General features: G+C 47.8%; 2 protein-coding genes across 2 annotated transcripts; one reads left to right on the forward strand and one right to left on the reverse strand.

Moving 5' to 3' along the window:
- The first annotated feature begins 403 nt into the window (after positions 1–403).
- LOC142361760 (dedicator of cytokinesis protein 7-like) lies at positions 404–6,400 on the forward strand. Its single transcript, XM_075424335.1, has 5 exons — positions 404–655; positions 1,496–1,639; positions 2,509–2,615; positions 3,647–3,814; positions 5,251–6,400. Exons 1-5 carry the CDS (start codon positions 467–469, stop codon positions 5,291–5,293), a joined length of 651 nt encoding a protein of 216 aa, XP_075280450.1. The 5' UTR covers positions 404–466; the 3' UTR covers positions 5,294–6,400.
- A 2,566-nt stretch (positions 6,401–8,966) lies between these two features.
- USP1 (ubiquitin specific peptidase 1) lies at positions 8,967–22,502 on the reverse strand. The gene is made up of 9 exons (XM_075424339.1): positions 22,262–22,502; positions 21,904–22,104; positions 20,814–20,937; positions 20,350–20,457; positions 19,640–19,800; positions 18,394–19,115; positions 17,130–17,300; positions 15,804–16,005; positions 8,967–10,558 (listed from the first exon to the last, which is right to left on the reverse strand). The coding sequence occupies exons 2-9, from the start codon at positions 22,071–22,073 to the stop codon at positions 9,826–9,828; spliced, it is 2,391 nt and encodes a 796-aa protein (XP_075280454.1). The 5' UTR covers positions 22,074–22,104; positions 22,262–22,502; the 3' UTR covers positions 8,967–9,825.
- Positions 22,503–26,012: the final 3,510 nt, after the last annotated feature.

Raw genomic sequence — 26,012 nt, forward strand, 5'->3', positions numbered from 1 at the left:
GAGGGAGTTTGCCATTCACTGGCCTCGGGCTTTTTTGTCGCTGCAGCGTTTTGTCACTCTTGTGCCATGTCCTTTAAGGGCAGCAGAAGCATCAGGAGCATGCCTAGGAAACGGGACTGTGGCGCAGGGCAGGGCGTTAACTGCAATGAAGGGAAGGAGACTCTTCGTGTGAAGAGCGTGAGAGGAGCGGGGGCAGTGCGCTGTGTTTATCCAGTCCAGAAGCTGCTGAGCAGCTGCCAGCACCCCTGGCCCCTGCCGATGTAGTGTGATATTTCTGAGAAAAGGCAAAAAAACCAGTCCTCGTTCTTCCAGAGGTGGCTCCAAGAGGAAAGAATGCAAACCGGGTTATTGCACTGCTGAAACGTCAGCGCTTGTCTGGCGCTGTGCCTCACCGTGACGCCCGGGTTCCTCTCTGCAGGCCTACATTCAGATAACCTACGTGGAGCCGTACTTCGACACCTACGAGATGAAGGACAGGATAACTTACTTCGATAAGAACTACAACTTGCGGCGTTTCATGTACTGCACACCCTTCACGCTGGACGGCCGAGCTCACGGGGAGCTGCATGAGCAGTTCAAGCGCAAAACCATCCTGACCACGTCCCACGCCTTCCCGTACATTAAAACCAGGATAAACGTCATCCACAAAGAGGAGGTGAGCCCTGCGCTCTCGGGGACTGCTGTTACACGACACTGCTTTTATTACACAAGACTAAGGGAAGTGGACGTTGCCGAAACTCACGCATGATGTGTTGTTGTACGTGGAGTTTGATGGCACGGCCCCGTCCCTTCGCCCCGTCATGTTACCCAGATGCGCCCTCCTGGCCATCCGCACCCTACCTTTCCCCTCTCCGTTAAAGACGCAGAAATTTGGCAGAGAGTGAGAGCACGCAGCGCCGTCATGAGCTGCTCTGGCTGTTTGCTGCGGGGACTGTGCACGAGACCCCTCTCCTTTGATTGCTCCCTTCCATTCCGCTTGAGCAACATCTCCTGTTGCTCTGTGGGACCACTCACGTGGTCTCAGCGGACCCAGGCCAGTGGGGTCCTGCGGCCGCTTGGAGAGGTTTATCCCAAAGCTATGTTAATTTTTCAGGGGTGGGTAGGAACGGATGTGATGCCTGGGACACGATGAAAAATGCGTTTTCATGCGAGGCAGGGAACCTGCGGGCGTTTAGGCGCTGACGTAGTGCTGTAACCATGGGTGGATGGTTGCAGTGACCACAAAGGGACACGAGTCTGCCTCCTCAGAAGCCATCTCAGAAAGGCCCTGAGTACCCAGAGGTAGAAACACATTTAAAAATCAAACTTTTTCTTGGTGTTCTTAAACCAAGACTAAGACTATGCATTTCTAAAGTGCTTCAGTCCAGACTATTGGTCCTGTTGGTCTCCTCCACCACTTGAGTATGACCCAAGTCACCTTGGTGTCTCTGAAAGTACGCGTCTGGTTGAGAGTCTTGGCCGTAACAAGCGTCCTCTGTTCTGGCTACTTGCTTAGATCATTTTGACGCCCATTGAAGTTGCCATAGAGGACATGCAGAAGAAAACACAGGAACTGGCTTTTGCAACCCACCAAGACCCTGCGGACCCAAAGATGCTGCAGATGGTGCTGCAAGGATCAGTAGGTACCACAGTAAATCAGGTGAGGATCGCCGTCCCAGTTGGAGACACTGGGGTAGTGCAGTGGATGCTCAGTGTTGGGCCTGGTTTCTAAATTACCTTGGATCTTTATCCCTGTTCAGCCTGTGGGATGTGTTGAAGGTCACTGGTGGGTCTAGACCAGCTGCTCTCCGTGGCTTTGCCATTTGAGTAAGAGTCCTGAAAACGCGGGTAGATGTGGAAAGTGGCTGAGAAGAGACAGCCCTCCTCCCCCAGTTACCTGCTCCTTCCTGGCAGTCGCAGTTGTTCCTGCCTGCTTCTCCTTTTCCCTTAAAAAAAAACAACCCAAAAATGTTTTATTACTTTCCCTTTGGTCAGCCAGGCTCTGGTGGGTGGAAGTAGGATGGCGTCCTGCACTGGTTTTTGAACAAAATGGAAAGCAGAACTAGTGAATGGAGAAAAACTGAGGAAAAACTGAGGGAGTGTGAATAAAGCTGTGCTAATGCACAAGCTGGAAAAAAATCAGCTGGAGTTTCAAGTTCTGGGTTGAGTTTGCAGTGCTGGCAAACGCTTCCCTGGTTCCACCTGCATTGTTGAAACTTTGTCTTAGTTGTGAGTTGAGCAAACTTTGTCAAGAGTCCTTATAAGAGAAAACAAACGTAGAGGCTGTGCGTTTTCTCACGCTGTTTTCCAAAAGCAGAGTTTTATTTAAAAAAGAAAAAAGCACCAAAACTAAAGAGAGATTCAGTTGTCGTGATGCTTGGTGATTTACGCCAGTGTTACCAGCTGCAGTTCTTCAAGAGTAAGGAAATGTTGCATTTTACCAATGTTTCTGTGTGCAAGAACTTTCTCCAGCAGTTGCACATGACAGATGGTTCCAAGAACCTTGCTTTTTCTCTTCTGCTCCTAAAGGGACCATTAGAAGTCGCACAAGTTTTCTTGTCTGAAATACCCAACGATCCAAAGCTCTTCAGACACCACAACAAACTGCGGCTCTGTTTCAAAGACTTCACCAAAAGGTACGGGGTGTTGTCCTCCGGCTGCCCGATGGACGCAGTCGCTGCTGCGGGGGGTGGCGGGAGAGAGGAGTGCTGGTGGTGTCACTCCGTCGGTCCGGTCTCCGTGCGCAGCTGGGTTCCTCAGCTGCCCGGGTGGTTTCTCCGGGGCTGCAGGTCCATGACCGAAGTCCGATGGAGCGGCTGAAGTCGTTTGGCTTTGCTCTTTATCAGGGATGAATTAGTGATCCCAGTTGAGCTGCGAACAAGTGTTCCCGTGTCAGAAAACACGACTAGCCACGCTGGCGCAAATGAACTCGCGGCTTGGCAGGGTCGGGAGAAACTGCGGAACTGGTCAGGAGATTTAGTGTCCTTCTGAAACGCATTTCTCCGAACGGAGCGGAAGCAGGCTGGCAGAATTCTGTCAAGAAACGTGCTGGCTGCTCTGCTTTCCTCGTGAGTAACACAAACTGCAGGCTCAGCCCAGCATCGTTTGCAAGTGCCAAGGACTTAAAAAAAAAAAAATTTGAAATAAAAATGTTCTGTGCAAGTGGACCTGGTGGCAATGTAGTTTTCCCGTATGTAGTAAGTGGCATTGGTGATACGGTTCTTTTCACACCCTTTGTTAAAGTCACGTCTTTCCAAGTAGGAGAGCTCCTGATGAACGTCTCGTAGTCTGCTCTTTATTAATCTTTTCTGGGGAGAGCAGTAGGTCTGTCCGTCGTGAAGTCCTCTTGGGCTGGAAGTGGCTATGCAGAGATTAGCTTCTTGTTTCTCTTCAGGGAGGATAAATGTAACTGGAGAGTAAATTAAAATTAAAAGGGAGTTGCTACTCTGGAAGTGAAGTGGAAATTGGAAGTATGACACCCTCTCCTTTCCCCATGGACCCCAGCCGGTTTAGCCGAGCCTTTATTACCCAAAAGACAAGATAGAGAAGGATATTATGCGTCATCCCAGAGGAACAGAACGATTTCTTTTGTACTATTAGATTAACGAGCCTCTAGCACGTGGATCTTTTTTTACGTGCCCAGGTTTCACAGGCTTTTGTTTCCTAGGTGCGAAGATGCTCTGCGCAAGAACAAGAGCCTGATCGGTCCGGACCAGAAGGAGTATCAGCGAGAGCTCGAAAGGAATTACCACCGGTTAAAGGAAGCTCTCCAGCCTCTGATAAACAGAAAGATCCCACAGCTGTATAAGGCAGTGCTGCCGGTCACATGCCACAGGTGGATATTTGATTTTACTCTTTCAGCAGAGATAAGGAGGGTGTGAGACTGGGGTGTCTGATCTTCTGGTGAACCTGTGACCTCTATTTGTTTTCAATTCTGGGTCTTTTGGCTGAGTCCGTCCCTTTTCTCCTCTGTCCTGACCTCAGAGCACATCCCCTTCCAGCACTTGATGGTAGGTGATGCTTGCAACGGTTCCTTTTGTTCCTGATCAAGGAGAAATTTATTTTTCATCCTGCGTCCCCATTCTTTCCAGATTTGAAACCACCCTCAGCGTGGCAGGACTTTGACACTTGTTTGTTCCCAGTGGAACTGGGGTGATGAGGAGCTCCAGGGGCAGGCAGGGTGGAAAAACAGTTGGCGTCTTCCATGCTGGAAGACCGGTCCGCTGGAGTCTGGGCTTTGTGTTCCTCTGCAAGGAGACTGAACGTAAAGTCCCCACTGGGAGTGTATGGAGATCAGAGCCCGTGGCACTGGAACCCATCTTTGGCGTGACAACCCCACTTGTGTCCCCTACCAGCGAGGCAGGTGGACGCAGTCCGGCAAGGCTGCCCTGGCATCGCGGTCTGACGCCAGTGACGGGGTTGGTTTTTGGAAGGAGCATCGTTAGCACTGAGCTTTTAGATGGTGCTTTTAGACCCTTTAGGAGATCTGTGGGAGTGTGATCTTCAGCTCATGCCCATGGCGTTGGTTTAGGAGAATGCAGCCCTGGCTTTGAACCTCTCCTCTTGTAAGTGTTGTTCAGAGGTAAAGAGCAACGGGGAACACAAAATATGTTGTGAAAAGAGAAACTCAGCAAAATTGTGTTATAGAAAGAGCAAGACTTGGTGCTGGATGAGGAAGGCAAGGAGTGTTCCTAGCTCACACGGCAGTGCTTAGCGGTGTTTCTGCAGCTGAATTGATGTCTTTTTCTGCCCGCTGGATACTGCAGGAAGGTGGCCTTTCCTCACTGTGTGGGCTCAGGACTTTTTAAGCTCTCCCCAGCTCGCGCAGCGTGTCCTGGCTGTTCTCTGCTGGAGCCCCTTTCCACTTCCCTCCCCGCCCGGTGGGAACCTCACGGGCACCCTTCTCGCAGCAATTATTTTCTAATTGGGGGTCTAATATGGGTATTCCCGGCAAATTCCACTTAGAGATTTATCTGCAAGACTTCAAGAAGATTTCAGTAGTGCGGGTGGTTTGTGCTGCTTCTCTACGCACACATCAGTTAAACTTTCTGTCAGCTTTCGCGTCGGTAAACCTTGGGCAGTTACATGATCCCAGATGCAGATCCAAACCCATTTCGTTTGGAAAGCAATGGGTTAATGTCAGGGGACTTAATTTTTGTCGTAGCCAGGTGTAGAAAACACGGGAAATCGAGTACAGAGTCATTCATCTGACGAGGCTTCTTATTTCAGCATGGAAAATGTGAGCTCATCATTGTATTTTCTCTCCCTCAGAGACTCCTTCAGCAGGATGAGCCTTCGCAAAATGGATATCTAAACGAGTTAAAAACCAAAATTAAAAAGCACTTAAAATTAAGGTTTTGAAAAGAAAGAGCCTTGCTATCAGCGCTGGGAATCAAAGAAGTTTTATTGCGAAATAAAACTTGGACTTCATCCTGGACATCCCACACACCTCTTCCTCCATCAAAGTGTTCAGTGGCCAAAAATCATTCTGAATTGTCAAATGTAGACTTATCGATGTTTGAAAAAAGTCACGACGGTGGTATCCAGAGTGTTGGTGATCAGCTGTAAACTTACCTGTTTTTTAAGGCGTTTTTATGACTCAAAGGTACACTAAACTCATTTACCTTTATTTATAGCGTTACCTAATGTTAAATTTATTTACTTTTAGTTCATATATTTAATTTATATTAGGACCATATGCCAATCCATTTTTGAAGTTTTTAATGTAGTGATGATGGTTATTTTGATGGTACTATTAAATATGTGAATGTTTACACTTTAATTCCCTGTGCGTTGGACTTCAGAGCTCGCCATCCTTGGGGCAAAGGTTCCGAGCGAGGTAAGTCTCACACTGCCGCTTCTTAACCAAGCGCTGGGTGTTCCACTGCCCGCGTCCTTTTTCCTTTGTAACCCTGAATATGGATTGCTGCAAAGAACAACCGTTCCGTCCGTCGCCATCGGAAGGAGCGAGGCACGCCTTGCTGCCGCTTCCCCTCCTCCCGCGGCGGCGGGGCGATTCCAGCGCGACCGCTGCGGGCACCTGGGCGTTCCGGCAGCTGGCAAGGCCAGGCAGCGCCGGAATCCCGTCGTGGCTTTAGTTCCGTTTAGCAGCGTACCTGCGGCTAGACGGCTTCGCTTGGGTCCCTTTTTCGATTTAAAAACTGATCTCGGGGGGAAGAGGAACGAAAAATGGGATTGCAGGTCACGTTAAAAGCTTACATAGAAAGCATTCTTTGCATTGCTATTTATGTAAAGGAAAACATCTGTTTTACAGCGGTTATTTGGGTGGCTGACAGCAATGCAAGGAAACATCAGAATGGGAGCTCATCCTTTGTATTTTTCCCCTCTGTTGAACAAGGTCCCTTGGAAGAGGTGGTATGTGATTAAACACAAGCTTATGCTCTCTATATAAATACCTAAATATGCATACATATAAATATATGCACATGTGTGTATATAAAACCAAATTTGATAAACGTGCTGTTTTATATATATAGAAATATACAAAAAAAAAATGGGTTTTATACATCAGCTTTTATGATAGCCAGCATCTATACCTCATCACTTCTAATTTGTCAGCATTTGGCTTTTGAATCCTAAATAGCTTTTACCTGCGCTGGTGACATACCCACCCGTTCCTGCGTCTCAGAAGGTGCTGGGGGGGGTGATCCTTCGGGGTTCACCCCCCGTTTTAGCACCTGCAGCTGCAGCAAGCGCCCACCCGTCTGCATCAGCAGGGAGGGTTCAGGCTGGGGGGTGTCTTTTTTATTCTTGATATTTATTGCAAGGTATCAGCGGCTGCCTGCCAGCCTGCTGGTGGCAGGGTGGTTGGACTCCTGTTGTACTCCTGCTGTGTCGCGGAGCCGCCGCGGGCTGTAGCTGCGTGGCCTGTCCCGGTGGAACGATGGCACCTGGTGGGATGGCATCCATGGGACGGTGGCATCCGGCGGGACGGTGGCATCCGACAGGATGATGGCACCCGGTGGGACAGCACAGGGCACGCTGCCTACAGCCAAGGGCTGTGTTGGGGAGGGGAGAGCGGAGCTGCCCATTTTCACTCCTTCTCCCGTGCTCTTTCGTTCCAGCAGCTTCGCAGCCGTGGTGGGTTTTGGTAGCGTCAGTGCGGGGCTCTTCTTCATGTGCCACTGTCTGACCATTTCCCTTCAATGCGAGTAATCCTGACCTAGTTCCATGTTACAACACAGGAAAGCCTGCATGGCGTTTCTTGCATAAAGAAAAACTACTCCTCTAACCTAAGCCTTTTTTCTTCCTCCCCCCCTACCCCGAGACATTTCGAAGGCCGATCGCAAAGCCCGGGGATGTGGACGAGGCTTTGGAAGCTGTATGGGAGTCGGGGGCTCTTGTAATGGAAAACATTCAGGAAGGAGGGGGTCATTTAGAGTAGCCCTTGTATATTGTTTCCAAACATTTCATCCAAATCTTGTGTAAATACCCTGTGATTGTACCGCTGGCCCCGTCAGCGTAAAGCCGGCCGGCGTGTCGGTGCGCACGGCTCGGCCGTTGCGTAGAGCTCGCGGCGCAGAGCTGAGCCCGGGCAGCCACGGTTTGCTCCCCGTTGCAGCAGACTGCAGGCCCTTCGTTACTGCGGCGAGTGATGAGCTCGGGAAGGGTGACAAGCGCGTCACTTGAGGGAGTCCCCAATATACCCACCTCACCCTCTGTCCCTCTGCCGGGGGAGGGTTTGTCGTTCAGCGTATTCCAGCCGATTGCGCTTGCTGGTCAGCTGCCTGGGAGTGTTTTTCCCAAGCTGTGATGGAAGACAGCTGGGTCTTACTTCGATCACGCCGTAGCCAGGGTTTTGTTGAACATAGCGGTGTTTGGTTTCCTTGGAACGTTTCCTGTTCATCCAGTTGGAGATAAGTCCTGGGTCAAGTGTGGAAAAGTAAACTTCCATTTGCAGGCTGAAATTCAGCAAACCCCCTACTGCAGGCAGGGAAAAAGAACATTCTGTAACGTGATTCGGCTGCCCTTGCAAGGTAAGGTTACTGTTATTTTTTTTTGGTGATTTTTTTTAACATAGATATTTCTTGGTTTAGACTACAAAATGATTTATTGTGATGACAAGAAGAGGGAAGGGTCTAAAGTCTATTTGTAATTCCAGATTCTTCCGCTCTGCAGAACAGAATTACTACAGCCATCTACTCAGCAGGAGTTTGTAAGCGGCTCCAAATCTGGTCCAGCCTTTCTTACACTCTTCCCTACTGAGGGTACAAGCTTTCTAGACTGAAACGTATTTTATTAATACATCATTGTCTGGGATGCACTGCACAACCAAGGCCTGTACAAAAAAAACAGAGGTCCACCATAACATGGAAAATACACCAACGGTGTGTTCCATGACTTAGACCTCAGCATTTACACTACTTTATAATAAAAGACTGTAAAAAAGCTAAGTATTGCAGAAAAAAAAACCCAAACACAACTGGGTAGGGGTTTCTAGGGCTTTTCCTGTAAATAATTTGTATTTGAAAAAGTTTAAATATATCCAGAAACTTCGGGCATCTCCACATCTCGTGTCTCTCTCGTCTCCCCGTCTGCAGCCACACGTCATTCCGTCTATCATGTGGCAGCAGAATGAACGCGCATCCTATTGCCTGTCATATTTTTAAGATTTTAATTAGGTGCAGGTCATAGGATTCGCCTTAACATTTTAGCATCTAACAGCTGATTTGGGAGTTTAATCTCTAGTATTTAGTGCCCAACATTTCACTTGTTTTTCCAATAATCTTGGCTTCCTTTCCTCTCCCCTCTGCACATTACCTCTAGGCAGCGAGCCCCTTCAGATGAGGATGTGCTGTATGAGGATCAGTTAGAAACAGAGACTGTGAGTTGTTCAAGCACTTCAAATCTTCCAGTTCTCCAGGCCAGTTTCCCAGCCCTTTTCTAACAGCGCCCAACCACTTTCCGCTTTTCCCTCTTCAAAGACAAAAGCTGCATCTAGTCATCTCGGATGCATAACTTTTTTTTATTTCATATATACATTCTTAACAAAGCATCAAGCCAAACGCTTTCGTTTCCCCACATCCCAGTGAGCTGCGAGTACAAATCAACTGTTATAAGGTCACCACTAAGTTCCAAATCCACCCAAACAGATAAGCGCATTAGAGGGCTTTACTCTTAAAAGTACAAAATTCTTTTTAATTACACTACGCGCTCCCCCTGCTCCGAAGCATTAATCACACCTATGTACACTTCGCCCGTTTAACACCTACGCGACGAGATGGAAATGAGCCCGTTCAGCCATTTCGATGAAGTTCAGCTCCTTCCAACGCACGAAGCCAGGTCACGGGGCCCTTTCCTTGTGCTGCCGGTGGCCCCGAGCAGCGTGGAACTGGGTAAGGAGAACGTCATCAGTAAACCACGTCGATTACCCAAAGACTAAATACGAAGTATTACTTCCCAAGTTACAAAAATACACAACTTCTGATGAAATCTGCTAGTTAATATACATTTACTCCAGAATATGAATACAAATAACCTTTATTAAAAAAAAAAAGAAGCTAATAATACAATAGGCATGTCTGAGACCTAGAATTGTGTTAAAACCACTACGGTGTACTGTAGGCATCATTTAGGAGCTATACAAATCAGTATTTCTAAAAGGTAATATCACTATTCTGCAGCATAGAAGTTGTAATTACGCGAGTTAAGTTCTATGTCACGGTTTGTTAATTCAAGTTGAGCCACTTACACCGAAGAAAAAGACCAGAAACGTTATGCTCCAGTAGCCTCAAAAACAAACAGCTGTTTCCTCCAGGTAGGTTCGATGCAGATCGGACCAGCAGGCGTACGCAAGTCTCTCCTATTTACAGTCAAAATACAGCATCACTCTACAATCTTCTTATAAAACAGTAGGTAAGGAGTTGATGTAGATGACGACGTCGGAGAAAGAGAATTCAGAAAGTCCTTTTCTTCTGTAACCTTCACTTCCGAGTCGTCGAAAAGCAGCCACTTCCCTTGGTACTCTTTCAGGCTCTGCAGCACGCACAGAGCTTTGTTTTCGAGTCCACTGGAAGCGGCGCCGCTTTGCTCGCCGTGTTCCGCGCCGCACTCCGCGCTCCCGTGACTACTGCTAGCCTCGGGATTTCTGCTCTCGGTGACGACGCTGAGGAGCTTCTCGGGGTTAGCTGGTTTGGTGGCGTACAGGTCACAGTCAGGCTTGCTCTTCTGCCCCCCCAGAAGTCCGACAGCTTCCATGTTCTTTTTGTTCAGAACCTTGCCCGGCTGCGCGTTCCCGTTGACTCTGAAAGAGACTTCGCCGTCGTCGTAGTCTTCAGCAACGGTTCTGGCCTCCTCCTCGTTCAGGGGTTCTGGCTTAATCATTTCGTACATTTGGTCAGTGATGAAGTTTCCCTTGTCCAGCTCCAGGCTGTTAAGATCCGTGATTTTGACAGACGCCGTGTAGTGGCCACTGCTGATGGTGATGCCGCTGTGCATGACCACCGCAAACAATCCGTAGGTGTCGTTGGTCGGCTTCGTGCTCCACTCCTCCAGGGACAGTCGGAGAGGCGTCAGCAAGGGCGTGTTTATCTTGGAGAGCCCGCCGTAGCAGTCAAACCTTTAGAAGAAAGGGAAAGTTAAGACCTTGCCACAACAGCGCGCAGTAAGTACTGCTCGACGTGGCCCGTACAGCGGACCTGTGTTCTTTTCCCTCTCCTACAGAGACGCGGGCAATCTGTGCGTGAGAAGCTGCTCACTTTTCAGCTCTGCTTATCGTGAGCATCTGTCCCAGGCACCCCTGCTCAGTAAAGGCATTTGCACGAATAGGGGCAATGTTAAGTCTTGCACCCTAGTAGCTGTGTGTTTTAACATAAAGATTTTAACATAAAGATTTTTAACATAAAGAATTTAAGAGATTCCCTTTCTCTCAAGTACTGCCTACAGTTAATTTTCAAACAGTGACGATAAAAGGAGTTAGCCTAATTGTCCAGTTATTGTTCGTGCTTCTATGCACAGATACTTGCACTTCTTCCCAGACACCATCCTGCTTTCCAGGTTAACAAAAAAACCCAAGAAACAAACACCCTTCACCATCCAAGGCTGAAGTAAGCAGGGCTCTCTGCGTTTTTTCCCCCCAGCATTTGAAAGAGTCATTTACTAAACAAAGAAGTACAAATCTGTTTTACTTTTAAGTAGCTTTAATGTTGCTCAGAAAATCGGAGCGAGGAATTTTTCTCAGACCACCTCAGTGCACCGCAGCATGCTGCCAACGGTAACGCAGCGGTTACCTAAGGATGAGTAAGTTACTAACACTTTCTTATTACTAGGGAGTCTTCATTAACTGTCCCATGCTATTCAGGGTTTTTAAGCAATTATCTAGCTGATTTACTTTGGAAAAGCATGTAGTATTCCATAAATATTTAGAAATTTGTTCATAGTGCACAAATTTACTATAAGAAAAGTTAAAAGTTTTCAGTCTTTTGATTGCAATAGGGATCTTCTAAAGAGCTTGAAAAGACACCAAGTGTTGGGACTTTTACAGTGTTGTGTAGTTGCCTCCGTGAATGATTCTCATCTTACATGATTTACATATTGCATCAGCCCAATTTAATTAACCCCTTTATTTAAAGACATGCTATGATGTCCTCATAGATCTCAGTGGTGATTCAGTCTGGCTCAGCTGTTGGGGCGTTGTAGGGAAAAACACGGGAGAATACAGATAAACCCTGTAGAAGTTAGGTCCCAAAGAGCTAACTCCTAGTGTTCAGCTGGCATTTTATCCTAAGAAAGAGTAACTACTTAATCCAGGGAACCTGTAGACACGGCCTTAACAGTATACCTGCAGTAACGGAACACGACTTTCATTTTCCTGGGTTCAGTTCTGATTCTGCTGTGCTTCCAAACGTTTTGCTGATGTTCACAGCCATAAACCCTTACAAACGTAAACACATTTTCACATACACAGATGTCCTCACTCACTCAATTCACTGGACTCTTACTTTAGACCTAGGCTTACTATAAACATTTGACTACACCAAAGAAACACAAAAGAGCATATAAATCAGAAATAATTCTTCTGAAAATCCCTATTATTAGTAGCCAGAAATAGAGACATTCAGAAGAGTCAAGAAACAGAGAAACTGCTCACCGACACTGGATCAGGAATCCAGTTCCACTCAAGCCCACTATGACAATCGTATTAACATAAAACACTGAAAAATCAGGCTCTACCTTTCTTCTGCATGAGATCCAGCACCAGAAAGATTTGGAGAGGAGGAAATAAGAGAGGAAATCTTTTCCTACTAGCTTTTTGTTCTTCTTGGCTTCCTTACAGAAACATGAAATGGTAAGAATGTGAAGACAGAAAAACTGCCCGATGCGCAGTAGCTCAGCCACGACAAACATCATTTCTGCAGCTGCATCTCTTGAAGCCGTAAATTGGTGGAACTTCACCCCCTGTACTCAACTGACACCTCAAGTTATTACAGACCCTTAAAGGCTATTTTACTGCAACGCTTTTAGCACATAAGGATGTTCTGTAAAACATAAACTCCAAGTAAAGATTTCTAATTGCATAAGCGCTGCTTTCACTAATTAGCAAATGTGACTGTAACAAAACCTGAAGTAAGCCTTTTTAAAAAAGTTTATTTTTTAAATCACCTGCTCTTACCTGATACCATTTCACAAGACAAAAATCTGATTTTCTCACTGTTGAATTTGTATAGTGGAAATGCTTAATTAGGTGTTACAGATGTCTTCATAGCTTCCCAGTCTGAGCACACATGGCCTAGCATTTTCTCCCCCCCCCCCTACACTTGCCAAATTGCTCATCCCCAGGGAGTAGATTTCCACACCGGCTGCTTTATTTAAAAACACCAAACACTTTGCAAGCCAGCATCCAGAAAAGATGAAGCAAATCCCTACTCACTGCAAATATTTACATTACTGTTCCCCTCTGCTTCATTTCTCTTATTTAAAACTCAGTAGAGCACAACTGAGAAACACAAGATTTCAAAATTTTTATGGGAGCTAAGAGAAGGCGTATGAACATTCTTAGTTTAAAAATCTTAGTTTGAGGCTGGCAAAACAGTCTGTTACTACTTTTAGGGCAAACCATTGCCGTCTCCTCTATGAGAGTAGTAGTTTTACAATAAATATTACAAGTTTACATAAATCAGCTGGGGGAAGCTCCATCGAAGCTGATTGTTCAGAAACCACCGTAAGAGGGACTCTGGGTCCTACGGAGTCAGCCCGTGCTCTGGTTCACCAGCCTCGGCTCTTCCCCACTCCGTCTGCAGCTGTGCTTTGTTACTCCAAACCAAGATGCTGTTTAGAGACGACAGGGTTCTGTCCAAGAGGAAACGTCCAAGCCAAAAACTGGGAAACAATCTTCTAAGCAGTTTCAGCTTCCTCACCGACTCCACTTCTACAGCTGATTTTCCCACTCTCACTTCCTAAACCTCTGGCTGCTCGCACTTGGCAGAACCCGTACGACGCGACTCGGAGGACACGCGAGGGACACCACAGGAGACTGGATTCAGCCTGACCCCGGTGCCGAAGGACCGAAGATGGCCAGGACAGAGAAGAGGGACGCGATTCAGGAGACAGCTGGTTAACCTGCAAGTACTTCCTCGCAGAAACGAAAAGGTAGCAAACGTAGGAGCAAACTGCAGACAACATTCGGGCTTCCTTTCAGGTGGACATCTCGGGCTGTATTTTTTTGAGGAGCCTGTAACCCTGCCTGGATACCATCTCACATCAAGGGCTACTCGACAACAGCATTACAGTTTTTAAGAAGCGTACAACTTTTTCTCTGCCTTGTTGTGACAGTCAAGTAGAGCAATGAAAAGACAATTTTGTACGTTACGATCCTAGACTTGTATGAAGAGATGTTAGCAGGCAATACAGAGATGGAGGAAGTTTCCTTTCTACTTTGTTAGAAACCCAGATACTCCTAAAAAACAAATACTAAAAACGGGCAGAGTGAGAATTCTAGTTTTAACACCCTTGGCAAGCTACCTGCAAAACTATCCTAATATAATTTTTAACAACAGCTATTTTACAAATCTTATTTATATTGACCAGTTATCAGCACCTGCTTATAGAGCGTCCTCTGACAAATACTCTGTCAACTTACATTTTGTATCCGTGTACTGCCAAAGGTCCCCTACACCTCAAGTTCTACAATATACTGGTGGCACAGAATCACAGAATCACAGAATAGTAGGGGTTGGAAGGGACCTCTGTGGGTCATCTAGTCCAATCCCCCTGCCGAAGCAGGGTCACCCAGAGCAGGCTGCACAGGACCTTGTCCAGGCGGGTCTTGAATATCTCCAGAGAAGGAGACTCCACAACCTCCCTGGGCAGCCTGTTCCAGTGCTCCGTCACCCTCAGAGGGAAGAAGTTCTTCCTCATGTTCAGACGGAACTTCCTGTGCCTCAGTTTGTGCCCATTGCCCCTTGTCCTGTCACTGGGCACCACTGAAAAGAGCTTGGCCCCATCCTCCTGACACCCACCCTTCAGATATTTGTAGGCATTTATAAGGTCCCCTCGCAGCCTTCTCTTCTTCAGGCTGAACAAGCCCAGTTCCCTCAACCACCAACAGTATGAACTAAACCCCACGGAAGACTTCAGCCATCAGACTTCCTGCTGGCAAGGCGGCTCCAAAGGTCTGAACCCAACCAACAGAGAGACCCGAACCGCAGGGAAGCGGCTGGATAAAAGGCCAGGCTGAATTTGTGCCCAAATAACTGAGCGCCCATCACAAAGCAGCGCGGCGCTGAGGGCCAGCGGGGTGTGAAACGCAGGCTGCCGCAGAGAAGCGCGCGTGGCTCTGGAGCCGGTGCCAGATACGGGGATGCCGAAACCAACACAGGTTTATCTGCTGCTGCTGCACCCGGCAGAGCTAACGCAGGCAGCAACGGTTACGTTTTAGTGAACATTGGGAGAAGCTGAAAATACAGGCCAAGCCTGCAAACGCTACTAAAATTGTATACTCACTCTCAAAAACAATTAATGGTGCAGTGATTTTCTAAAGGATCTGGGGGGGTATTTTACAGTTTTAAGAAGTCTTTCCTAATGAATCCTTCTGTCATTTTTCATTATTTGAATCTCTGGAGAAACAGAGTTCACTGCAAAATGCTGTGCATAAATTGTTGGGCCACTGTTTCATTTGTGTACAGTACTGTGGGGACAGGTTTTTCCTTCCCCCCCCAAGAAAGTCCCTAATTCCCAAGTATGGAAAAAAGGGATAAAGAACACTCTCATAAGAATAATCTCCTTCAAAAAAATAAGGATTTCTACAGTGTATAACATCAAACTGATTGCTCAGCAGTTGAACATCCATGACATCGATATTACTGTATTTTTAAAGGAATTAATCAATTTTCCTGTACTGTGCATTAGGTCTTTAAAATGTTGATCTCCTGATTTTTTTTTTTCCCCGAATTTTAGTACTTAGATTCAGTTAGAGACCAAAGTACTACCAGCTACCACCATAAAATTCAGCTTTGTTCTCATTACTTGTTCTGCTAAAGCCCACCTCTAAACTCATACAGACAGGTGATGCTAAAAGCAAACAAAGCTTTAAGAAACATCAGGCTGTCGGGCTGTTGTAAGAATACAGATAAAACGATTTTTGTTAAGGAGTCTCCTGAAAGTGTGTTTTCCTGGAGGTGATTTCTGCCACTACTTGTAACAACAGAAAGGCTTTGGGAAATTAGGGGCTGCGTCCCACTGAGTTAAGTTAATTTCAATCTAGAAACCTGCTTTTGCTTTTGGAAAAGTTACGTTTTCATCTCTTCTGGTAAGATTTCCCTTCCGCCAGCACACTGTGCCGTAAGATAGTCAATGTGCATACTCACTCTAAGCCACTAGCAGCAAAGCACTTCAAGTGAATTGTTATAACTTCAGGCATTTTATCGAACAGAAGGCTGCGTTCTGCTTCTGTGTAATGGTGGCAGTTTTCGCAGAAATATTTGTCCTCTCCCACAATCCTTTCCACTGACGCAAACTGTGAAATTGCCCATTTAAGAGTCTTCACTTCTGTTTTTGGCTCTGGAGAAACTATAAAAAAGAATCGTTACATTCACAGATATACACTATTATTTACATTTCCAGTGCATCCCACCAGAGCAACAACAAAACAAAGTACGCCAAGTTAAGACACGTTCAAAAACTACATCAACGCTGTAAAGAACACTCAATATGCACCAAATAGAAAATGTGTTCAAATCTTTGAATCTTTTCAGGAGTGATAAAAATACCACTTAATGGAGATTATTAGTTAAAATCCATGGTTTTCCCACAGGTTGTCTTCAGACTACACATACTAATTCTGTTGCCGTGTCTGGAAACTGGGTGCAAGTATTTGAGACCAGAACCTCACTCGTTACGGCAAGCTTCCAAAATAACCAGAAAGATCCCTTTCACTTTTTACATCACGCCTGCCCCGACAGCTTCGCGCTGCTGCCGACGAGGTCACCTGCGCCACCGGCAGCGCTTCACGTACGAACATCACCACACACACTGAACTCCGACGCCCTTCAGCAAAAGTAGTCAAAGCTGCTCCAAATTAAGTCCAAGAGGACTAAAATTCATTTATTTCAAATTCTGAATTTCGAAATGAATTGTTGCCATGTTACTTTTGAAAATAGCTAAAAGCTAAGTATAGATCACTAAAATGTGTGAATGATCAAAGGACTAATATTTACAAATATAAACCAAATGCTATTAAGGTACCGACAGTCTAAAATACTGAAAAAAAATGCTTTTTATAGTAAATTAACAAAAACCTGGTTTCTCGTTTATTTTATTTTTGAGAAAAAAAATGCAGGTATTTCTTACAAAATGAAGAAAAAGCAGAAGAATTTCTTATCCTGGAAGAAAGGGAAGACCCAAAATAAAAGAAAATACTTATGTATAAGCAGGAAAACATGCACATAAGTGAAGGATGGTAAGCAGTCTGTGTTAAGACCTGAAACAATTTTCATACTGTCTGGATCTGTCTATGTTATCAGTGTCGTGTTTCCAAAGTCTAAAGTTAATCAGGGCGAGAGATAACAGAACAGCCTCTGATCTTAACCAGCACAAACAGGAGCCGTGTTCCTCAGCAGCTACGGCACCGTCCTTCCTCACTGGCTGGCTGCAGGAGAAACGCACATCCCCAAGCCTTTGCAATAATTACTTACTTTCAGAACTCTCTTCAGTTTTAGAAAGCTCGTCTTCTTGCACTGGAACACTGATGTCCTGAAAATCTTCTCTTCGTTCAGTAAAGCACTCGCACTCCAGGCATCTCGTTCTCAGTACCAGCTGGCCCTGGAACAGTTTCTCCACTAGTTCAAAAACAGCCAGCTCTGTACCTAGAGAAAGCATACGCCAGATCACTTATCACGATGCATTTTATTCCAAAGACGCTTCAGAACCTGGCTATTCTGCTTCCAGAATCACTGTGTGACAGACATGGCCTTCAGGGATTCCAGATCGGAATTAGGGGGGGAAAAAAAAAAAGCAAGCTGCTTATCACATGCCATTTTTGCAATATCATCTACTTGTAACTAAATAGGGAGCCTCTTGGCCGCCAAACTTTAATTTCTGTTTTAAGATCAGGTTCTTGTTTTGCACTTGAAGTGTGACAGTGCCACTTTCTGGAAAATGTGTGTTTGTCATCAGTGCCCTGCCGCCTTAGTGCGGGCTGTCGGCCTCTGCAGGGAACACCACACTTGGGGTTTTGCCTGCTCTCTAGTTATTCTCAGTCCTCTCCTCCAAGGCTTTCTACACTTGTTGGCCAGTTTTAGTCAAATCTGATGAAGAAATGCATTACCTCAAAAGACTGTGCATTCCCTCAAATTTTTATAAAAACTGGTGGGTTGGGAAAAAAGTTCCAAATTGGCAAGTACTGAATTGAGCCCTTCCCTCACCAGCTGTCTGGTTTCATTGACATGAACAAAACCCACCCCAGCCAGCCAGTTAGCGTATGTAATACATCCAGTGGCCTCCCGGTTCCTGGGAAGGCTGGAGATACAGAAGGACTGAAGAATAGAGAGGAAAGGAGAGGATATCATTTGTAAAGACCTGGGACACAAAGCCATAGCCCATGGGGTTGGATTCTGTTTGCTCCTGACAGTGACCTTCCTTTACATCTTGAATCCACTTGCTATTTCTTTAGATGACCAAAATTAGTGATAATGTTAACCTGGTAATAGGCTGACATTTTTTTCTATAGTACAGTGATTACAGAGTGTTGGAGAAATACCTCTTAAGTTCCAAGCTATACAGGTCAAGTTATTAAAAAAAGTATAAAAATAAATTCTCTCTCAAAAACCTTTTTCAGTTCCTGAAAATGTAATTTTATATTTAGAGAGCTGTGCTTGCTACGCTGCCCGAGGGCTGACTTCCTCCACACAGTAATTTCATAATCATACTAATTTGAAGCCCATATGCGTGTTCACCAACCTTCCTTTTTTGGCTCTTTTTCAGTTCCGTTTTCATTGTGGCTTTCCACAGGAGACGCTGGTTCACGATATTCTTCTTTAACATTGTTACCATTTTTGCACTTGACAGATGACTCTTCGAGCTCACAGTCGTGGTATTCTTTCCCTGGGTCTTTGGATCCCAAGTTTGTAGTTAACTTTCCTAGACTATAAAATTTAGAAAGAATACTAGGCTGTTTGCATGAAGATTTTAACCAGTTTAACCTAAGCCGTGACTTCTTCTGTGTTGGCTTCGCACTCTCACTTTCACTGGAGCACTTGGCAATGGCATCAGTTTGATTTTCTAGCTTCTCTCCTGTTGCTTTCCTCTTTGACCTGGTTTGTCGTTGATTTTCTTCTGCTGCCACCTGCTCTTTCGATACTTTGGATTTTTTCTTCGCGTTGCCACCCTCAGCATCGCTTTTTCTCTTCCCGTTTCCTTTGAGTAGCTTGTCTTCGGCTGCCTCTCCAGCGTGGCCATTCGGTACGTTCTCCTCCTCCTCCTCTGCAGGACCGCCAGTTCCGTTGCTCTCAGTATTCTGATGAAGTTTTGCCTCCAGTGCAGCTGTAGGCTCTTCCACGGGCAGTCTGTTCAACTCTTCCTTCTTCAGGAGCTGGCACGTTTCTTGAATGTTACCCAGGATACACTGCAGAACCTCCTGGGCATCGTGCTGCAGGTAGCCTTCATACATAGGGTTGAGCTCTCTAGTAAAAGTAAATGAGCAAGGCAATGAAGACCAATTATTCTTTACTAACTAGCTAACATGATTTGAGAACTAAATTGGGTAGTTAGATACAAAAGCAGGGGAGGATCCTCTCCAGGCCTAGCGAGCCGCGGGAAGGTAGCCACAGCCCTACGCATTTCAACACCCATCAACCCAGCAGTGGTCCTTGTCAGGTCAAGGAGAACACCTACCTACCTAAGGCTACGTACGGCTTTAAATCCACGGCGGGATTTACATGATGTTATTACAAAATAAAAATTTGCCTTCACATTCATGCCACCCTTATGCAAAGGGTTATCCAAATACCCAGGATATCCTTACCCAAATTAATTTATCCTGTGAGATCACAGGGCTAACAGGAAACACGGGAAGCTGACTTCCTACACCGACGCCCCGACTTTAAGACCATCTACCTCCCGCAGGTCTCTAACGCTGTGCTGCGCTGCACAATGACCTCGGAACTTCAGGTGAAAATTCTGACAAGGTGTTAAAGGTAATTTGTACCTAAGGGTATTTAGTAGCCTTCGTGGCTGAGTAGCAAGTTCATCTGTGTATTTTTCTGGATTTAAGAGAAAGCTGGCTTGAAGCTGCTCCACTGAAAGAATCAACGAGTGCAAACTGCAGATGAGTTCGTAACTCGCCAGTGGATCTTCTTTACAATTCCCCTGCAACGACAATATGAACAGAAAGAAAGATACTTGCAGTTTTGTCTGTAACAAGTTCAACTTTTTCTCTCCTGCCCTCACTTAGTTTTCTAACAGACATTTGACAGATTTTTTTGTGTGCTGTGGGAAGCAGGTGAGTTTCAGACAACACATTGCTCTTTTGCCAACAGAGCACAAACAGACAAGCCAGACCAGCTGTTATTTTTAAAAACCCAAACCGTCTTTGCCCAAACTCCAGTTTCCATCCCCTCAAAGTACTGTATCGTGATTATCTTCACATCAGAAGCATGGCGAGATCTCTTCTCACATTTCTTCTGTTAAACTTGAGACGCGTGCCTACAAGTTTGCAGAGATGCTCTGAACGCTCGAGTTTGAACACAAGTTCAAAACAACCCAAACACACCTTTACCCGAAATAGCACTGTAGAAAACAACGCTGCAAAACTTCTTACAAGCAGAAGAAATTCACTGTTACATTCCCATTATGCTCCTGGCGTGCAGCCTCACTGGTGCAGTTACAAGTAAAGAAACGTGTTGTGAGATGTATTACCTTTTCTGCTCTTTGCTCTCCTTCATCCTTCAAAGATTCTTTCTTCTTTGAAATGATGTTATACAAATGTTTGACTCCAGTTTTAAAACCAGGACAAAAATACAATACCTGAAAGCAACAGTTTAAAACAAGAGAATAATTGGTAAAGTAAGTATGTTACGTACACTCCCTGCTCCCCTTTACGATCGAACCAGCTCTGCATCTCCCCAGGCTGCGGCCCAGCCGGCGAAGATGCAGGATTATTCAGAGCAAGGGAGGTGCCCGGAGTACATAAACTGAAAAATTACCCAACCCAGGCAACCCACGGCGCACGCATTCCTGCAGCATCACCTTTTCTCCCCACTGCAATTAGATTCCCTTCACACTACGTCCAAACATCTCTGCTGCATCAAACTGCGAGTCTCACCCGCGTGGGCCTAACCAGAAGAAAATCATCTTTTCGAGACCCCTGAGCGTGGTCTTACCTGAAGTACGCTGTTCAGGTAACAAGTGTTACCCAGATTGTTCAAGCCCACGAAAGGCAACATGTTGTCTTTTTTCTCACAGCTGACAAGCGAGGGAGGCTGCGCCGCAGGAACCACCTGATCACTATTCGAGAAAACAGTGTGTAAGAAACAATTTCTGAGAATGACTCCTCCTGGTGCGCGCGCTCGTCTCTCCCGGCCATCTCCCATCTCGGAGCTAGCCTACAGAACTGGTGGCCAATATACACAGATCAAAATCGCGTCAAAGTGTTTCTGAGAGCGTCCTTAAGGCCTCTCTGGGCACTCAGACTGCTCAACTGTAAGGCTTCTCTTCAGCGACCTACCCAAAACCAGACCGGTTTACAGGAAGCAGGCAAATCTGCTGTTAGTTCCAAGACAGGTTTTGCAAAAAGTATCAGGAGACTGACTGAAGGAACCAAGAAAGTTCTCTTCAAAATGCTTTTGTGTGTTCTTTTTAAAATACTTCTGTATGTTCTTTGTTCCTTCCTAAGGGAATGCTGGGAAAAACGTGTCCAGCACCTATTTTCTGTTACTGTCCCCTGCTCCAGATTCACATCGCTTCATTTCTGGAAGCGAACCGAAAGGATAAGACCAGCACAGTTAAAAACAAACAAATAAATAAAAGGAACCGATGAACCTGGCACGTTACATACAGCGATGATGCACTGTACCGACACCAGAACCGAACTTTGAAGTCTCCAACACATTCGTAATTGACTGCGACTACGAAATTTTTCTTTCCCCTGCTCAGATCTTGTAATGAAACGGGTTGGCAGCTCTGCTCTGAAACACCCTAAGGAATGGCAGTAAGCAGCCAGAATAACCTCTAAACCCCAGCAACTTCTCGTTAAAACTCATATTGCAAAGCCTTATGCACTTTAAGTAAGTCAGGAGCAGGGTAACCACCGTGCGCTAACTTGGGACAAGGTCAGCCCCTCAAGTTACCGCAGGGTTTACGCTCGTTGCTCTCAGGCCGGCCCTAAGAGCGCGCTGCGCGGAGCCCGGCCGGCGGCCCCGGCCTGAGGGGCGGCCCAGCAGCCGCCCGCCCGCGCGGGAGCGGGACTCTTACACCTCGGCGCCTCCCGGCTCCGACCCCTTCCGCTCGCCGTCCCGGGACTCGGTAAAATCCAGCGCCCTCTTGGCTTCCTTCTTCTGGAAGAGCTTCAGGGAGAGGCGGTTCTTCTTGGAGGGGCTCCCTCTCGCCGGGCCGCCGCTGTCACTCGGCAGGACGCCGGGCATGGTGCCTCGGGGCGGAGGGTGCCGCTCACGCCTGGCACGGAGACACAGAGACGCGCGTCGCCATTTGCCCGGCGCCCCCCGCCCGCCCGCTCCCTCCCGCCCCGCTCCCCCCCCACCCCCCCTTCCCGCCGGCGCGGAGGAGGCCGCGGGCCCGTCCCGTCGCGGGCGGCGGGGCCGCCTCCCCTCACCGCTACATGGCGGCAAGGCCGCTGCCGCGCGCCGGTTGCCATGGAGACCGCGGGGGCGCCCCGGCGCCGCTCCTGCCCCACCACGGGGAACTTGGCGCGTTTTCCGCGCCGCCAAGGACCCGCGCCCTCGGCCCTCCTCGCGCCCAGGAGCTCATGGCCGCCCCGCACGAACGCCGGAGCGGAAGAGGCCGCCGGAGCCCGCCAGGAACGGCGGGCCGCCGTGATCCCCGGCGGTCTGCCTCCCGACGGCTCGCGGAGACCGAGCGACGCCTCCACGCCGGCTCGCCGGTAGCGCCTCCGCCGCCGCCGCCGTCAGGCAGCGCGTTGGGCAGCCCGCGGGGGTCCTGCCTGGGCGCGCGCGGGCGCTGGAAACGGCCCGGCCAAAGGGCCCCGGGCTCGGGGAGGGGAGGGGAGACGGCCGGGCCGAACCATTCCGCCGAGACATCCCCCCCCCACCGCGGCAGTGGATTGGTCCCGCTCCAGCCCCGCCTCTCCCCGCCTCCGCCAATCACAGCGAGAGGCGCGCGGCGGCGCCGCTCGAGCGGGCCTGAGGGAGCCGTCGGGGAAGGGGGGTGGAGCGGGCCCCGCCCCGATCCGGCCGGGCTCGGCGGGGCCTCGGCGGGGGCTGCACAGCCGCAGCCGGGCCGCCAAACGCAGGCGGCAGAGGGGGCCGGTGCGCGGGGGAGAGCCGGCGTCTCCCTCGGAGCCCCGCAGGAGGAGCCCAGCCTGGGGGGGAGGGCAGCGGGAGGGGCCGCCACTGCGGCCTTCGCGGCCGGCCCTGGCGTCGGGGCGATGCGTGTGAGGCCCGAGCCCCGATCCCCGCGCAGACCAGCTGCATCGCGCACTTCCCGCTTGCTCTCTGCGCTCGCAGACCAAGGACGGCGCTCGCACCCTCTTATGGCTCGATCCCAGCCAAAAAGCTTCGCCGGCGCAGCTGTGACAGCGTTCGCGGTGGCTGTTGCGGGTGCAGGAGGGCCTGGCGCGGGGCTGGGGACGCTCACAGAAGCTGAGGTTGCTCCGCGCTGCTCTTTGGCGTGGGCCCTACAGCCAAGGGTTGTACCCGAGGGTCTGCGGAAACCGCTGTGTGTAAAGGATGGCCGCGTGACTCGGACTGAGGGCGGCTGGGAACAAAGACGTTTATTGTCTGGCGCACCTACGCGGCAGCTGGAGATGCCTCACGCTGCTTACCAAGGCCCCTTCCTACGGAAAAGCAAAGAGTTTTCCCCCTGGCTAACGATGTGTTTTTGTCTTAAAGAAAAATCTCTGACAATCAGACTCATGAGAGGCTGTAAAATAAGTCTTGTTGCCTCAGGAAACGTAGCGGAGTAAACTTTAGCCCGCTGTGACTCCCTGGGTGAATGCTCTGTGTGAACAGAAACCGCTCCGCTTAACCTGAAGTGTGCTTTCATTTGTTGAATTAAAAGAATGACATGTTTTAAATCCAATGCCAGTCTTGCAACAAAGCGAACATCTGCGGAACACGGAGTTGGTCTGTTTGTGATGAAAGGCCTCAGTAATTCGTCTGTGGCTTCTCTTGCTGTGCCTTACGAGGTCTCGTTTTTACGTACACGATGGCTTTCATATTTCACAAATTCATCTGGCTCTGAAAATTGCTCGTTATTTACTCCATATAAGGTCTTAAACATTTTTCACAGCCCTCCTCTGGCAGGCGTTGGACAGTGTGAGATGGGAGAAGCATGATGGAGGCGTTGCTGTAGTAAATATTTCGTATGAAACACGAATCAGCTACACTAAATCTATATACGGTGATGCTATGTAATTTAACACTGCCCCGAAATGTCCGAAATCTTTTAAAGATTCATCTTTTCTCTTGAGAGCTAGGGAACTCGGTGTGGCAGTCACAATTTTTAGGCGCTGATGTTAATGGTTATATGAAAAGCCTGTTAAGCCGAAACACGGTTGTTTATTGCGATTACGTCCACAACTCCACTCCACTCAGAAAACCGTAGAAGTTTAAAAAGTTTAAAAGTAAACTTCTGTAAGTAAGTTTTCTGAGTTACTCAGTGAGACAGGATGAGTTTCGTAACCGACCTTAAGCCATGCCCACACCTAGGCTTTAGCGTCCCTTCGCCTTGGGTGGGGTTACCCCAAATTTGAGCACCCTCAGCAGGGAGCTGAAGGGCCCCAGGAGAGACTCCTGCTGCCTTCCCCGAGCGTGGCACTGTGCTGTCTGCTGAGTGCGACAGCGAACCAGGTGGCCACCGAACCACGCACGCTTGCCACGGGTCCGTGCCATTTTTCTAACGGCGTTAGCACCAGTGGTGTCCTGTCCGCATGCGCGGGGATTTTACTCTGCTCCCTTCAGGCAGTTCCCTCGTGTACACTTTTTCCCCCTGTATTTCTTGTACAGCAATGTCCAACTTTGCAGTTTGCTGAGTAAAATATGTAAGTGCTAGAACAAAATCTGAAGCCTAGCGCTTCATCTAAATAGCGTTTTTAAAGCAATTTTATTTTGTAAAGTCCCTTGCAATCTTTTTGGATGTTTTTTACATTGCTATATGAACTAATTATTACTGCAAATCAATATCTCTAAATATACACGTGAATTACGGCAGAAATTGTATATCCTCCTACAGTCATATACGTGCTTACTACACATATTTTGCTTTCTCCCACAGGGTAAAATATCCTCGTATGCCTGCAGACATGCAGGCCCATCACCCAAGGAGCCAAGGTTCAGCTTCTCAAGGTATATAGTGACGTAAAGATTGATTTACTCGGCTAGTGGGGCTTACAGGGCTCTGAAGTTGGCCAGATACTGAGCTCCTGTTGGAAGGCGTTGGATTTCCTGACCCGGGTTCTGCAGTGTGACGTTCAGATCCACTTAGCAAACATTGCCCGAAGTTCATTGCCGTTTACAGACGCTCGGCACTGCAGAGATCCTTTTGTATGAGACGATGAGCACGTGTAAGGAAGTCTTATCCAGGGGGGTGGTGCTCAGAAGTCACGTAACTGCTCGGTTGCTTAACAGTGTGTTCCGTTAAATCTGCCTTACGCTGCCAGTTTGTGTGCCCAGCTCGGGAGTCGCTTCGCCGAGAGCTGGAAGGTGCTGGGCAATCAAGGCCGTGGTGGCAACAGAGTGGCGTAATGAGACGGGATGAAACCTCCGAGTGTTTGGACCTGGAATCAATAACAGACTGGAATAAACGCCGAGGTCAGCAGTCCCGTTGCTCCAGGTAGGTTTGTGTTCGACGTGGCAGCACGTTCTCACAGATCTCAAGTCGAGTGACAATGACTAAGGCCATTTATTACTTACTGGTATTGCATTTCGATAAAAGTCGACCCTGTCCAGTGTGTGATTTGCAATCTGCTTTAACAAACACGATAAAGGACTGTTTATGTCCAAGGATTTTACAATGTGAGAGTCTTAACTCCGCATGTACAAGTGTTAGGTAAGCTTCAGGTACACCTGTGCCTAGGAACACCACCAGTGACTTCGGCAGGCCTAGCTTTGGGTTTCGTTGGTCTTGTGAACGTTCACAGGCTCATGGTTTAACTTCCAGGTGCAGCAAGGGAAAGGGGGAAGGGAGACGTTAGCAGAGTGTTTTTGCAGAGACTGGAAGCGTACACAGCTTTTCCCATGGTAGTTAGGGGACTTTGTTCCGTGTATCACATTTTATTTGGCTAATGAAATAGTTAACTCATTTTTAATGGCTATAATGATTGTTTTAATCACCAAAAGCATCTGCCACGCAACCGATAGATCAGGCAAGTACACGGCAGCGAAGTA

Source organism: Opisthocomus hoazin, chromosome 6 (genome assembly GCF_030867145.1).
Source record: "Opisthocomus hoazin isolate bOpiHoa1 chromosome 6, bOpiHoa1.hap1, whole genome shotgun sequence".
Classification (NCBI taxonomy): domain Eukaryota; kingdom Metazoa; phylum Chordata; class Aves; order Opisthocomiformes; family Opisthocomidae; genus Opisthocomus; species Opisthocomus hoazin.

Bases quoted from the DNA above. Each gene is read 5' to 3' on its own strand.
- USP1 (XM_075424339.1), bottom strand. From the start codon at position 22,073: ATGCCCGGCGTCCTGCCGAGTGACAGCGGCGGCCCGGCGAGAGGGAGC. The intron at 20,458-20,813 runs GTAAGACCACGC...TGTTGCTTTCAG, and splicing joins ACCTGAACAGCGTACTTCAG to GTATTGTATTTTTGTCCTGG. The intron at 19,801-20,349 runs GTAATACATCTC...TTGTCGTTGCAG, and splicing joins GAGAGCAAAGAGCAGAAAAG to GGGAATTGTAAAGAAGATCC.
- LOC142361760 (XM_075424335.1), top strand. From the start codon at position 467: ATGAAGGACAGGATAACTTACTTCGATAAGAACTACAACTTGCGGCGT. The intron at 656-1,495 runs GTGAGCCCTGCG...CTACTTGCTTAG, and splicing joins ACGTCATCCACAAAGAGGAG to ATCATTTTGACGCCCATTGA. The intron at 2,616-3,646 runs GTACGGGGTGTT...TTTGTTTCCTAG, and splicing joins TTCAAAGACTTCACCAAAAG to GTGCGAAGATGCTCTGCGCA.